The sequence below is a fragment of the Ambystoma mexicanum genome, chromosome 2q (genome assembly GCF_040938575.1).
Source record: "Ambystoma mexicanum isolate Mex_15411 chromosome 2q, UKY_AmexF1_1, whole genome shotgun sequence".
Lineage (NCBI taxonomy): Eukaryota > Metazoa > Chordata > Amphibia > Caudata > Ambystomatidae > Ambystoma > Ambystoma mexicanum.
In genome coordinates this window covers 218,890,153-218,903,409 of record NC_090924.1, presented here as the reverse complement: position 1 = coordinate 218,903,409, position 13,257 = coordinate 218,890,153, and the positions used below count along the sequence as shown (strand labels likewise).

The following is a 13,257-nucleotide window of genomic DNA, read 5'->3' as shown; positions in this document are numbered from 1 at the left end:
GCTATGCACTTACTCTATCAGAATTGTCCTCAGACATAGTATGATAGCTACATTGTTTGTCTCCCAACCCCCCCTCGTTTCTCTTCCTCCACCTTCCTCTCCAGCACTATCTGAATGTCGCCAGGCCTAGTACGATAGTCGCTTGTTTTGCTCTTCTCCTTCCTTCTCCTCCCCCTCACCCATTACTCTTGTAACCCTCTGGCTCTATCAGAAATGTCGTCAGGCCTAGTACGTTAGATACCCGCCTGGTCCCTTTCCCTTCCCACCCACCTCCTCCCTCATCGGTGTCTTAGCTCTTGCACTATCTGAAATGTCGCCAGGCCTAGTACGATAGTAAATTTCACATTCTTATTGTTCAAGGCCTTGTAAGAACGTTCACTGTTTGTATTTTTCCTGTGTTCTCTCCTTTGCCTTGAAGCGCTTTGAAACACATTGTGTTTAGGTGCTTTACATATAAACTATCATATCACCACTAGTCATAAAACAACAGAACTCTGCAATCCAACTAACACGAAACAACCCCCAGCCAGTGCATCGCGCTACACAGGTGTACACAATTTCCTCTACAGGCAAAAATCCATTGATGCTCCACACACATAGAAAGCTCAACCGCACACACAGCCAAGTACTTTGGCTTTGCATGCAAAATCACAAAGCACAGCAATGTTCCATGGTCACTCTCCTCCTCCTATCCGTACCAGACCACTCTTTCACATCTGCCCAGCCCCTGGAGACCATGAAAAGGGCAGTAGTACACCATACAAATCCTTTTTACATCACACTATGACACAGTAAACATTTGAAAATAAACATGATTTTCTACAGAAAAGGGTAACTCTTTATCCTTAACTAGTACTAAGCGATCTAGTCGTGCATTGCCAATACAAACTATATAAGCTACAAGACCTCCTACAACTCAAGTGCTTCCTCAGTAGCCTGCACTATTGCTGGGATGATGCAGCAGACAGATAATCAAGCAGTGGTATCACTGTGCCCTGTTAAGAGCAGGCATAGGCTAAGGTCCTTCTTAGCCAACTACCCTCATTAAATCGCCCATTCCCACGTACTGACATGCAGAGGTAGGTTTCTGAAACAATCTATTAAAATGCTCTATTTGTTGAGGTCAGCAGCCTCTGGAAGTCGATGTTCATGAATGCATGATCCAATAAGAGTGGTGCAGAGAAATTAGCAAATCTTTAAAACAAATACATTTTTTAATAGGAGTTAATACTAAAGTAAAGTTCACATCAAGGTACATAAGGCAGTTACCTTTATCCACATGGTATGGGTATGACTCTTGACTCATTGCAGCAAGCAGATGTAATACATTGGTGTAGATGCGGACCTTGTCATCACTGTTATCTTCCCAAGTATAGTCTTCAATCACATTAAGGAGTCCTCGTACAAGAAACAAGACGCCTTGTTCAGGGTGATCCTGGAAAATAGACAGGATCTGTAAGAGTTATCCAATTGTCTCATCATTTAGGGAGAACATTGTTAAAATGATATACAATTGGCAGGCTCATGAACAGTATGCCAGTTACTGATAGAGTAGAAATAACTTCAGGGTTAAAGTATGTGAATCATATTTTTGAGACAGTATATTCCTATGCAGTACCAGATCAACTTAGTTCTGAAAATGAATTGGTAGATTATATAAAATGCGTTGGTGCCTAATAGTTTACTACTAGTAGGCATTTTGCTTCTCTGTTCCAAATAAGTATTGGAGAGAATTGAATCTTCAAACATATATACTACATTTGCTTGCAGGCTATGAATAGGTATACTTCAAATTGGTTGGTATTATACAAACAGCCAACCAAATCCTGGAAATTGTTTGACAGCACAATAAAACCAAGCTTCAGGTCTAAACAAGCATAACAATTCTGCAATTCTTTCTGCTGCTCATCATAATTTACAGGGAACAATATGCTTGAGGATTGTGACAGATGATCCCCAAGTTACTCTGGAAGAGTGACCCCACACGACTCACACAGGGGAAGACACCCAGTAACTGGAAGCACACAAATAATGTACGAAATAACGCGGGTCAGGTTGCTGCCTTGATTGAAAGGTTACACACAGATTGGATTAAAGTATACAATCTCTTCAACCTGGCAAGCACTGTAGATGTAGTAGTCGAGTGCTTCATGCTCTGCTGAAGAGTGGACTTTTGACCATCACATTCCCAGCTTCAAACATTTTCTATACACAATACAACTTATAAAATCAGAATAAAGGTAATCTAACCCAAAGAACAAATCTATCTGTTTTGTTTACATTATTTGCTTGAGTCTATAGAAAGGGATTAGTATTTGGTGAAAACAAAACATGTTTCATCGCTTGATCAAAGATAAATGCCACAAAGCTCAGAATAATCTCAGCATTGTGATGATGCTTGGCTTCACTCAGGAGCAGGTGCTACCAATCAGAAAGAGAGAAAAACACATTTACCTGAAAAACAAAGATAAGAGGCTGAGTGAATCATAAAAACCATACTGTGCACCAGGAACCGTGGTTGTAGACGCATAAAGGGATGGCTGACAGATGGACACAATGTCTTGACACCTGAAGGCCTGCTTCTCAAAGTCTATGCCACTGGTGGCCAATGATTCCCAGCCATTTGCTTTCAGACCTCTATATCCATCAAGAACAAATTACTTATCTCTGGTCATGTTCTTTCCAATGGATTCTCTTGCCAAAGATTCCTCATCTTAGATACACAATCAGCACCAGAAGCTAGTATCAGAAAGGTTTTCACAGCAAGGGGAATAGTGTACTTCAGCATCGACCCTCTATGATCAACTCTATGGATACAGACGTGACACCGGCAGTGCATGCATGGAGCACGCCATGCCCCATGATCTTAGTTGACCCTTTTTTTCCTGTTTTTAGCAGCTGAGGGAACATGAATAAGGAAAAAGGTATTGCTTTTTTAAAAACCACAACTCCTGCTCGTTTGTTTTTCTTCTCTTCCTTGAGGCTCAGTCAAGCACAAGAGGGGTAGGCTGATAGGGCAATGAGGACTCTCTTAAACACTCCCATAGTAGTACAACTTTATTGCTGGTGGGAAGGGTGAGAGAACAAGCCTACTGTACTAAAATATTCCAAACGGCCGCCCTCTCAAAACAGGCATCTAGAGCAGACTGGAAATCTAAACAAACGAATGCGATTTAAAGGTATGGAGCGCGGACCAACTGGCTACCTGACAAATATCAAAGGCTGTTGCAATGCTGAAACAGCCATCAAACCCCTTGTGGAATGGGCTTGCAGCCCTTGATGCATTTTCCTGCCGGCTTTAATCATACCACTCCGCGATGTACCAAATCATTCGTATCGAAACTGCCTCCTTCAAGACAGCCAATGCCTGCCTGGCCCCATTGCAAAACCCATTAACCCCTTCCTCATCTCCAGCTGGTGAAACCTCTCCTCCTTGGAAGGATATTATGTTGGTAAAACACTAGGAGGTTAATCTTTGGGTTCATATGTAATTTTGAGGCTAACTTGAGAAGCAATGCAGGCCAAGCGAGACTTTCTCTAGTGAAAAGAAGAAGTAGGGAGGTTGAACCAACAGGATTTGCAGCCAAGGTGACAGCCACCAGGAAAACATTTATTTAGGGTTAGGAACTGTGAGGAACCTGAAGGTGCCCTCACTTCCTTTGCCCGACATCCTCTGCTCAGGTGGCCAGGGAAAGGCCATCGCTTTTGGATCCCTACCCTGGGGGTGAATACGCGAGGGAGGATCAATTGGGCGGTGGAGACTTGGGGAGTGGGAGAGCACATGCCGGGTGAGACATGGTATCCCCCATTCTCTTTTCACAATGAACCTTTAGTCCCAGCAGCCTTTATAGGTTACTGTCAACCCTTCCCATTTCCTTCCTTTCAAAATGACCCTCGGAAATGCCATTATTATACTGGGACGAGGAAGAGAACAAGAAGGACGACACCTCCTTATTTGGGCAGGTTAAACACACATCAGCCTCCTCTTATTTCAGAGAAATATCAGTTCAATACCAAAACAAGGAAGAAACAACTGGGAGCTAAGCATACTTTCATTCATTCACACAACTTTGGTACTGAGACGAGGAAGAGGACCTGTGGAGGAGTACCAATGCAATAGCCAGGCATGCCCAGCTAATAGGTTTAATTATGGGCAGGCAACTGAAGACAAGGACTTGCACCTGCATTCATTTAACAGGCCCCAGATGAATAAAATGGGAGACTGCCATGAAAAAGAGGGACCTGCCTGAGAGTAGAATGCAGCTGGCAGTCGTGGAGCAGGCTGGAGAGGGGCCGACCGGAAGGACGCTGTCTGCAGCAGAAGGGTAACAGAGATGCCGGAGCCCAAAGGGGCCGTGAGAGGGTCGAGACAACTGCAGTACCCCTTGCCTTGTGTCGACAGCCAGAGCTGTGGGACACTGAAAGTTCACAAGCGCCACAGGCTGATAGCAGCAAGGTTACAAAACCTTGAGTGCGGCCAGAAAGGAGAAAGACGATGCCCGGAGGAGAGGCTGTATACCGATGCGTGTAAAGAAGGAACACTCATACCAGGCGCTCCAGGGGTTGTGAGCAGGCATATGTTAATGTTAAATGAACTGAAAACTATTACAGTTGGCTGTGGAAACCAAATTGAGGATTTTGAATGCTGATGAAGCTGCAAACTGTTATTAGTACTTTTAAGTGTGCAACAAGTAATACTGAATACTGAACTAAAGGAGAGATATGAGCATAGGAGAATAGAGAACAAGCGATGAAAAGCAAGTGATGAGCACTTATGAACAAAGTGGAAAGAAAATGATGAGCACTTATGAATAATCTGAAAGCAAGGTGGTAGAAAAGGGTGAACACCACTGAGTGAGTTGGTGGGAGTTCGGGGGATACCAGTTGTGGCAAAGCCAAAAGACTGCCAATGAGCATCTGGTTGTATGAGATACAAGTTGTGGCAAAGCCAAAAGACTACCAAGAAGAATCTGAAATAAGTATGAGCTCACATATACAATAGTAGGGAAAATACATTATGGCAAAGCCAAGAGGCTGCCAAGGAGAATCAGAAAGGAGTGTTGAACAATGACACAGATTCAGAGACAGAAAACCTATGTCGGCAAGAAAGCCTGAAGAATGCAGAAGCATGAAGTGCCAACGGTTATCGGTTGCGTGACCTGTAATAGGTGGACCGTGTGGTCGGACAATTGCGCCGAGACGGCGTGAACCCCAGCTTGGAAAGAGCCAAGAAAAGAAAGTTAAAGAAGCTGTATTTTATAACCGTTCCTGAAGTGAATGTGAAAGAGAGCAATCTGTGTGAACTATTGAAAATCCTGGATGAGTACAAAGTCGAACTGGAACTATTTTTGAAGGGCAAGAGATTCAAACTGGTTATAGTTTGGAAGCTGATGGAGCTAGCTTCTTAGGGAAGGGAATCCTGAGACTTCATGAACTATGTTGAATCTTGTGTAAAGGAACGCAGAAGCCTTTTGAATACAGTTTTGAACTACATCTGAACTGATTGTACTTTTGAAATTGGAAGAGCTGACCTCTTGGGGACGGAACCCTGATACTTTGTAAACTGTGGTGAACTTTTGGGGGGGGGAACTCCGAGACATTTGGAAGCTAGAAGAGCTGAACTCTTGGGGAAGGGAACCCAAGACCTTATGCAACTGTTTTGAACTTGGGGAACGAGAAGCTGGGAAGTAAGCTAGGAACTGGAAGAAGCTTATAACTTTATTTGGAACACTCTTTCTTTTGTTGCTGACATCCCTGCATATTGTTTATCTTTAGTTGTGAGGGCAAGCATAGGTTTTGGTCACAGACAGACTTTTGAGTTGAACCTACTGACACAGACTATTCTTAGTTTCTTTAGGTAGGGAAATTCCACCTCAGTATAGGGCAAGTTAGGCTTTGCTCCATTGGGACATTGGAGAAAAATAAACCATTTGATTAACAACATGTAATATGTTGTCTGTGTCTTACTTCATAATGCTTTCACAGAACATCATCGAGCAAGAATGGAGAGGTTCAAACTGAGATCCCATCATCAAGAAGCTAAGAACCGGGCTACAATCCCATGCCAGTACCACATATTGATGTAGGGTAAAAATACTAACTAAGCCTTTTAGAAATTAATAAATATGGAAATAGAAAAATGGGAGCCTTGTGCAGGTTTCCTCTTAAAGACTGGTATTGCCGCTAAATAGCCCTTAACTGTGCCAACGTGTAAACCTTGTCAAGCCAAAAAGAGGATAGGTTGCAGCACTGAAGCCATGTTATATGCTAATTCAATAATATGCTATATGCTAATTCAAGTTTGGAAGACAGTGGTGTAGCTGTCTCACCTACTAGACTATGGTTGTTTCCATATTTTGATGATGTCTGTTGCACATTGATGAGGACACTAATATTTAGGGTTTTGTTCTCAGGGTTTACAAATGTTGCAGATTCATGTATATTAGTGTTGCACTGAGTGTACTCCAAGACACATCCGCAAGGTCCGATTGCGAAGGGGTACATTGCATTTTTCACATTACACTTTATGATATTGTAAATTCATGTATGTACATTTTAATGACATTTTTAAATGATTACATCTTTTGTGTATTTGTCATTTTGTTAACATGTATGCCCAACACAACTATTAGCCATCGATGGTGGCTTAATAGAATTGCACAATTAAATAAAGAATTGTTGTATGATAAATATATCCTCATTCTGACTTTCTGGTATAGTATTATATGCCCAAGTGTCGACATGCCTCTCTCTGCACATTGAGCCAAACTTCCTCCACCAACAGCTGACAACGGCTTTGGTGGTGGAATTCCACGAAAATACTGCAATCCTAGTATCTCAACCTCTATCAGCAGGCAGGCATGCAGTATCAGAGTGTCAAGATTTGGGCAAAGGATATGCACCTTCCTCCCAAATACTGGGACAGAAGGTCCACACTTCACCACCGAGAAGGACAAATGGTCAAGTCCATAAGACCTGAGCAACATGCCCTTCGAGCCGAATCCAGGACAATCAGAATAACCATGGTCTGAAACTCTAATCTCCTGGACCAGTGAGATGCTAATCATAATGCATAGAGGCATTTGAAGTCCCAATCTACTAGGAATGCATTGCCCAGTTCCCTTCTCAGCGACAGGGGGACATTTTGTGGAGCAGAACAGTTTGAACTTCCTATTAACATTGGAGGCAAACAGGTCCATCGGTAGGGTTCCCCGGAGGTTGAAGATCTCCATAAGGACCTCCTGACACAGCTGCATCTATAAGGAGGCAGAGTCCTGCCTGCGCAGGGCACCTACCACCATATTCTTTGTTCTAGCAAGATGTCCAGCCAACAGAGAGATGTTGTTCTTGAAGGCCCAGAACCAAATCTGCATTGCTTCCCTACAGAGAGGCAGCAACCCCACGCCACCTTATTTGATGATGGATGCATGGCCACAGAGTTGTCTGTTAGGATCAGGACACAACTGCCTCTCACAAAGTGAAAGTTCGCAGCGAGGGCCAACCTAAAGACCCATATTTCCAGTAAACCAATGTGTTCCCATACCTCAGCAGCAGACCAATGACCCCTCATCCTCACATCATTCAGGTGCGTCGCCCAGCCTTTCAGCAAAGGACTTCATTACTACTGTGATCTCAGGTCAAGTCTACCGTAGTGGCTCTCCTCAATATATTCCCTCAATGGGGCCACCACAGAAGGTACTGTGATAAATGTTCTGTAACCTGTAATAGGTCCAAAATCTTGCTCGATGTTAAGAGCGCCAACAACAAAGTATCCACTGGAGTGACCTCAGGCACAAGTTGGCCACAGGAACCACAATAATGTGAGATTCCAGGAGCCCCAGAAGATGCAGAAATGCAGAGTGTCTGGGACCAGACTCTGTGATCGGAAACTACAAAGTCTGTTTGGCACTCTGTACTCAAGGAGAAATCTTGGTCCAAGTGGATATCCAGGATCACCAGATGAAACAGAGTGACTGGGATAAGGTCCCCCAAGACTTCAAGTTCAAGGAGAAGCCACAACTGTGTAGCAGACGGCAGTTATGGTGCAGGTGAGCAGACAGAAGAACTGACGTCCAGGCTTGAATTAGCCAATAGACCAGGTAAGGAAAGGCATGTAGCGTATATCCGCCCTGAGTGGTGGGCCACTATGGCTAAAAACTTGGTGAAGGCCCTGGGAGCAGGAGACAGGCCCTTAAAGTGGAAATTGGTTTTCCCACAATTTAACCACAGCTACTTCCTGAGCTTGGTATGAATCGGGACATGATAGTAGGTGTTGTGAAGGTCCAGGGACATCAGACAGTGTCGGGACTTGAGGGATTGAAGGAACTGCACCAAGATGTCCGTAGGGAACTTGTCCTTGTGCAGGTAAAAGTTTAGAAGCTTCAGATCCATGATGGAACACAGGGCCCTGTCCTCCTTTGGTATCTGAATGTAAAGAGTACTAGCACCTCCCATTCTCTGTCAAAGACACCAGCTCTATAGCGCACTTCTCTTCCAAGGGGGTGCCAAGAAATAGGGAAGCACGAGAAAGAGTGCATTGAATGAACTGAGGCAATATCCTTGGGTGGGAACTTGTAAGGCCTCGGCCTTGCCACTTCTTGCCATGCAGGGATAATCTCGCCCCCACTAGGATGGTGCGCAGTAGCACCTCGTGCGCAGAATGGGATCTCGGACCTAAATAACCGGACAGACTCAAAGAATATGGCAAAATACTACTTTATTATCAGCTCAATAAAGTAGGGAAACCTGGCGAACAACTAATCAGAGTCCACACATTCACAATCATATTTCAGTTACACAAAGGATTTATACCACGATGTATGTCAGCTATGACTTCATCTTATGTGGCAAATAAAAAAAACAATCGGACAGAGGGATTGATTAGGGGAACATATCTACTTATAGTTTGTATAAGGGTTAGTATCATCATTGGATGATAGGCACACTGTGAACAACCTCCAAGTATGTAAAATACAGATAATAACCTAATACTAGCAGAGCAGAAGCCTGTGCAACAATGTATGGCCTACCATCACATAGGCCCTCTGATTGGTTGGCATTCTCTCCCAAACCTAGGACATTCGGCTTGTTAGCAGCACGTAAGCGAAATGAAACCCAAGTGCAGAGAACACCGTCAGACTACTGCCCACTTGTCCAATTAGTCTACCATCTCTCATCAGCCAAGCCTTTAGCCAAGGCCTCTTCTTTGTACTTGACCTTGCTGGATGTTCTCTTCTCTGGAACTTTAAGAGGAGTTAAGATACATCATTATCTTCAGTTATAGTCTAATGAATAGGCCTTGTTTTCAAATTTTGGGTCACATGTGAAGAAACCACAATTTTGTCTATCTTGCCTTTCCATTTAGTGCTATTGATTCAATCATGTCAAGTGTCACTATCCTCTTCGGACTTTGGAGACTAGGTTGCTCAGTCTCACATATGCTTTCTTCATCTTTAATTGTCCAATACTTGGCATTCACAAACGTTAGCTTAGTTACTTAATCTAAGAGAAATATGTCCTGCGTGTATTGTGTCATAATCTCTGCTTCCAAAAGGTCAGGGTTTTCCCAACTCCCTTGGAAGCAGATCCATAACCCAGGTTCCGAGTGCCAACCAGTCCCAATTGGGACCTTTTGGACCCAGTCCTGGCGCCAGTGGCACCAGGCTCATAAATATGCCCAGTCCCAGCGCTGGAAGCGCCGGGCTCATAATGCTTGGGTGGACTTACCTGCAGCAGACCATGCTGCTTACTTGCCTGCCAGTTGAGCCTCTGATCCTCTTCTGTTTGGAACTACTTTTCCTGTTGGGTGGGGCAGGAGCCACTCCCTAGATTCAGAACACTGGAACTCTTCTGGAAAGCAGGAACTCTTTTCTTACCTAGGCGTGGCTGTGGAAGGAGACACCTAAGCACTACAGGAGGCTATTTAAACCACACCCGATGGATGAATCTTGCTTTGCGTTATTCTGCATCCTCTGCAGCAGAACGCTCATCGTGTCTTCTGCATCTGATCCTGGGCCTAAGGAAAAAGGCTTACCATCCTGAATCCAGTCTTCAGCAACACCTATAAAGACAAGAAAGAACAGGTTAGCATTACGGTCTTCAGTGACAGCTCTTCACTTACCTGGTCCATCGGCTGTCACCAACGCCTCGCGCTGCATTCCGGCATCTGAAAGACAAAGGCTTACCAACTCTTCGCACGCTCCGGAGGCCTTCGGCGCTGCATCCCGCATCTGAAAGACAAAACAAGGTGCGTTTAAAGACATTGGGGAACTTTAATACTCACGTGCCATTACTCCTTTCCACATCTAACCCAGTGGGTATTCCGGCACCCTGCAGCCACTCCAAACTTGTACCTGCAAAATAAAAAGACAGTTAGAGCGCATCGTGAAGCAGGCAACAAGCGCTTACTTACGTGCTTCCAGGCGCTTCTATTCATCACACGGGCTCCATCTTCAACTCACTTCAGCCCGTCATCGCCAGAACCCTGCAAAACAAGAAACATCATTACTAAAGACTTTAAAGACATTAGAATTACTCAAAACTTACCGTTCGTGCAGTAAACGACAGACAGCAGTCCTCTGAAGTCAAGAGGCCTGCTCCCCTTATCCAGTGAAGAAACTGGTTACAGCACCTTGCCCCGAGGCAGATGGAGAGCACGGCGTTCACTTACCTAAGACATCTTACCCTTCAAGTCAGACATACAGTGCACAGAGGTCCAGCCCAAAGAGCCAGCCGTGTGTTACACATCACCTTTGAAGATACGGTATACGCCCAGTCAAGACCGGCGCCTCTACGGGAATCAGGTGAGCGTTACAGAACGCAAAGCCTACCACAAAACTCCCGTCCAGGCGCTATGGAAACCTCGGATACCGGCCAGCTAGCCTAGTTACTTGGGGAACTAAGGGCAGAAGTGCATGCAGCCCGTCAGGAAACGAACGCTCTAAGAAGGGAACTGATTATTTCCAAGGAGCGAACAGATGATCTCGCTAGACAATTGCTACAGTCACAAGCCGGACAGACCCCGTTACCCGCATCTGGGGGAAATCTTCCTTCTACATCCTCTATGAATCCAGTGCAGATCAACCTACCTGGGAATGTACCTCTGGCTCCGCCCGAACGATTTTCTGGTGACCCAAAGAGGTTTGCAGTATTTATCAATCAGTGCCGGTTGCATTTCTTATGCCGGCCAGCAGCCTTTCCAACTGATCAAGCTAAAGTAGCTTTCGTGCTTTCGTACCTTAGTGGCAATGCGGCAGACTGGTCGATCCCTCTAGTAAATCAAGATGATCCGGTCCTCCATGATTTTCAAGCTTTTCAGCTCAGTATGGAAAAACTGTTCGCAAGACATTCACAGGGGCAGGCCTTGGACAATGAGCTTCTTTCGTTGCGACAAGGTAATCAAGACCTTTTGGCTTATATTGCGTCTTTCAACAGACTGATAGTGGAAACTCAATGGCCTGAGGACAAAAGGATTACGCTGTTTTATAGAGGTCTACGTGGAGAGCTCAAAGATGTGTTAGCCCAAGTAGTGAATCCCCCACAAGATTGTTCGGACTATATAGACTTAGTTGTTCAAATAGATCACAGACTGCAGAACAGGAAGGCCGATCGTTCCAAGTTTGATGCTCGAGTATTTTCCAAACCGCCAACTCCTTCCAAAGGAGTAGACTCCGGGGAACCCATGCAAATAGGGGGTCTGAAAGGTCCTCTAACACAAAAGGAGCGGGAAAGGAGAAAACAGTTGCAATTATGCCTCTATTGCGGAAACTCAGGGCACTTTCTTCGAGACTGTCCGGTGAAACCTGCCAAGAAGGCAGTAGGAGCTGCAGTTACCAAAGTTACAAACTCTGAGCAGGGAAACGACCTCGCCCAACAAGAATAGAGGTCCTCTTGCCGAGCGTGAAAACCAGGTCCGTGACCTCGCATTTCGTGATACCTATGATCCTCATTAGCCCTGATAATCCGGATCGATTACATGCAATTGAAGCTTACGTCGACAGCGGTGCCATCGGCAATTATGTGGATCATGAAATGGTTTTGAGGATGAATCTAACTCTTTGTCCCAAGGCTGTAAAGGACGTCATTACTACGGTGGATGGTACGGAGATAGCCTCCGGGCCAGTAACGCATACCACTCAAGAGGTGACGCTAGTAAGTCAAGATGGACACCATGAGAAGATTGTGTTCAATGTGATCAAGGCCCCTCAGTTTCAGATTATTCTAGGAATACCTTGGTTAGAGAAACACAATACTCTGATCGATTGGCGAGCAAGAACGGTCCAGTTTCCAGAATGTGTCTCTACTTGTCACCCTCCACCTGGTGTTGCACTGGCAGCAATTTCTTCAGAGACTCCCCAGTTACCTCCCGAATACCTAGAATACCAAGATGTTTTCCGGAAGGATCAGGCTAACTCTCTACCTCCTCATAGGTCTTATGACTGCCAGATAGACCTGATACCTGGATCTACTCCTCCTTGTAGTAGAATGTATGCCCTCACCGAGCCTGAGAACCTTCACCTTCGACAATACCTGGATCAATACCTGGCAAATGGGTTTATTCGTCCTTCCAAGTCCCCTGCTTCTTCAGCTTTGTTCTTCGTTCCAAAAAAGGGAGCAGACCTTAGAACTTGTATAGATTATTGCTCCCTGAACCAGATCACCGTTAAGAATAGATATCCGTTACCTTTGATCCCTGAACTCCTGGACCAAGTCAGAAAAGCATGCATATATACAAAGCTGGATCTTAGAGGAGCTTACCACTTGGTACGAGTAAAAGAGGGCGATGAATGGAAGACGGCCTTCCGCACCAAGTATGGGCTATTTGAATATCAGGTCATGCCCTTCGGACTTTGCAATGCCCCGGCCGCCTTTCAATATTTTATGAACGATGTCCTCAGAGAGCTCATAGATGTGTGTGTTGTTGTTTACATTGACGACATCCTCGTTTATTCTTCATCGGAATCTGAACATCGGAAACACGTGAAAATGGTCCTCGAAAGATTGCGTCAACACAAACTTTTCGCTAAGTTGGAAAAATATGTTTTCAACGTGACTGAAGTTGAATTCTTGGGATTCATATTATCACCTGGCGGAGTGCGTATGGATTCAAAGAAGGTTGATGCAGTTCTCAAATGGCCATCACCATCCTCCGTAAAAGGTGTGCAAAGCATGTTAGGCTTCGCTAACTTTTACCGCAGGTTTATCCCCGAATTCTCTCGAATAGTCCAGCCCATCACTGCCTTGTTAAAGAAAAACAAA

The 13,257-nt window shown here is 44.8% G+C and overlaps 1 protein-coding gene across 2 annotated transcripts in view; it reads right to left on the bottom strand.

Annotated features, from left to right (window-relative positions):
* Positions 1-13,257, bottom strand: part of VPS35L (VPS35 endosomal protein sorting factor like) — a 1,734,364-nt gene that overhangs the window by 132,454 nt on the left and 1,588,653 nt on the right. The window contains exon 28 of one of the 2 annotated variants that reach the window (XM_069647157.1): positions 1,270-1,435. In XM_069647157.1, coding sequence (XP_069503258.1) covers positions 1,270-1,435 — 166 coding nt within the window. Of the gene's footprint in view, positions 1-1,269; positions 1,454-13,257 lie in introns of both variants that reach the window. The other variant, XM_069647156.1, reaches the window with a different exon arrangement.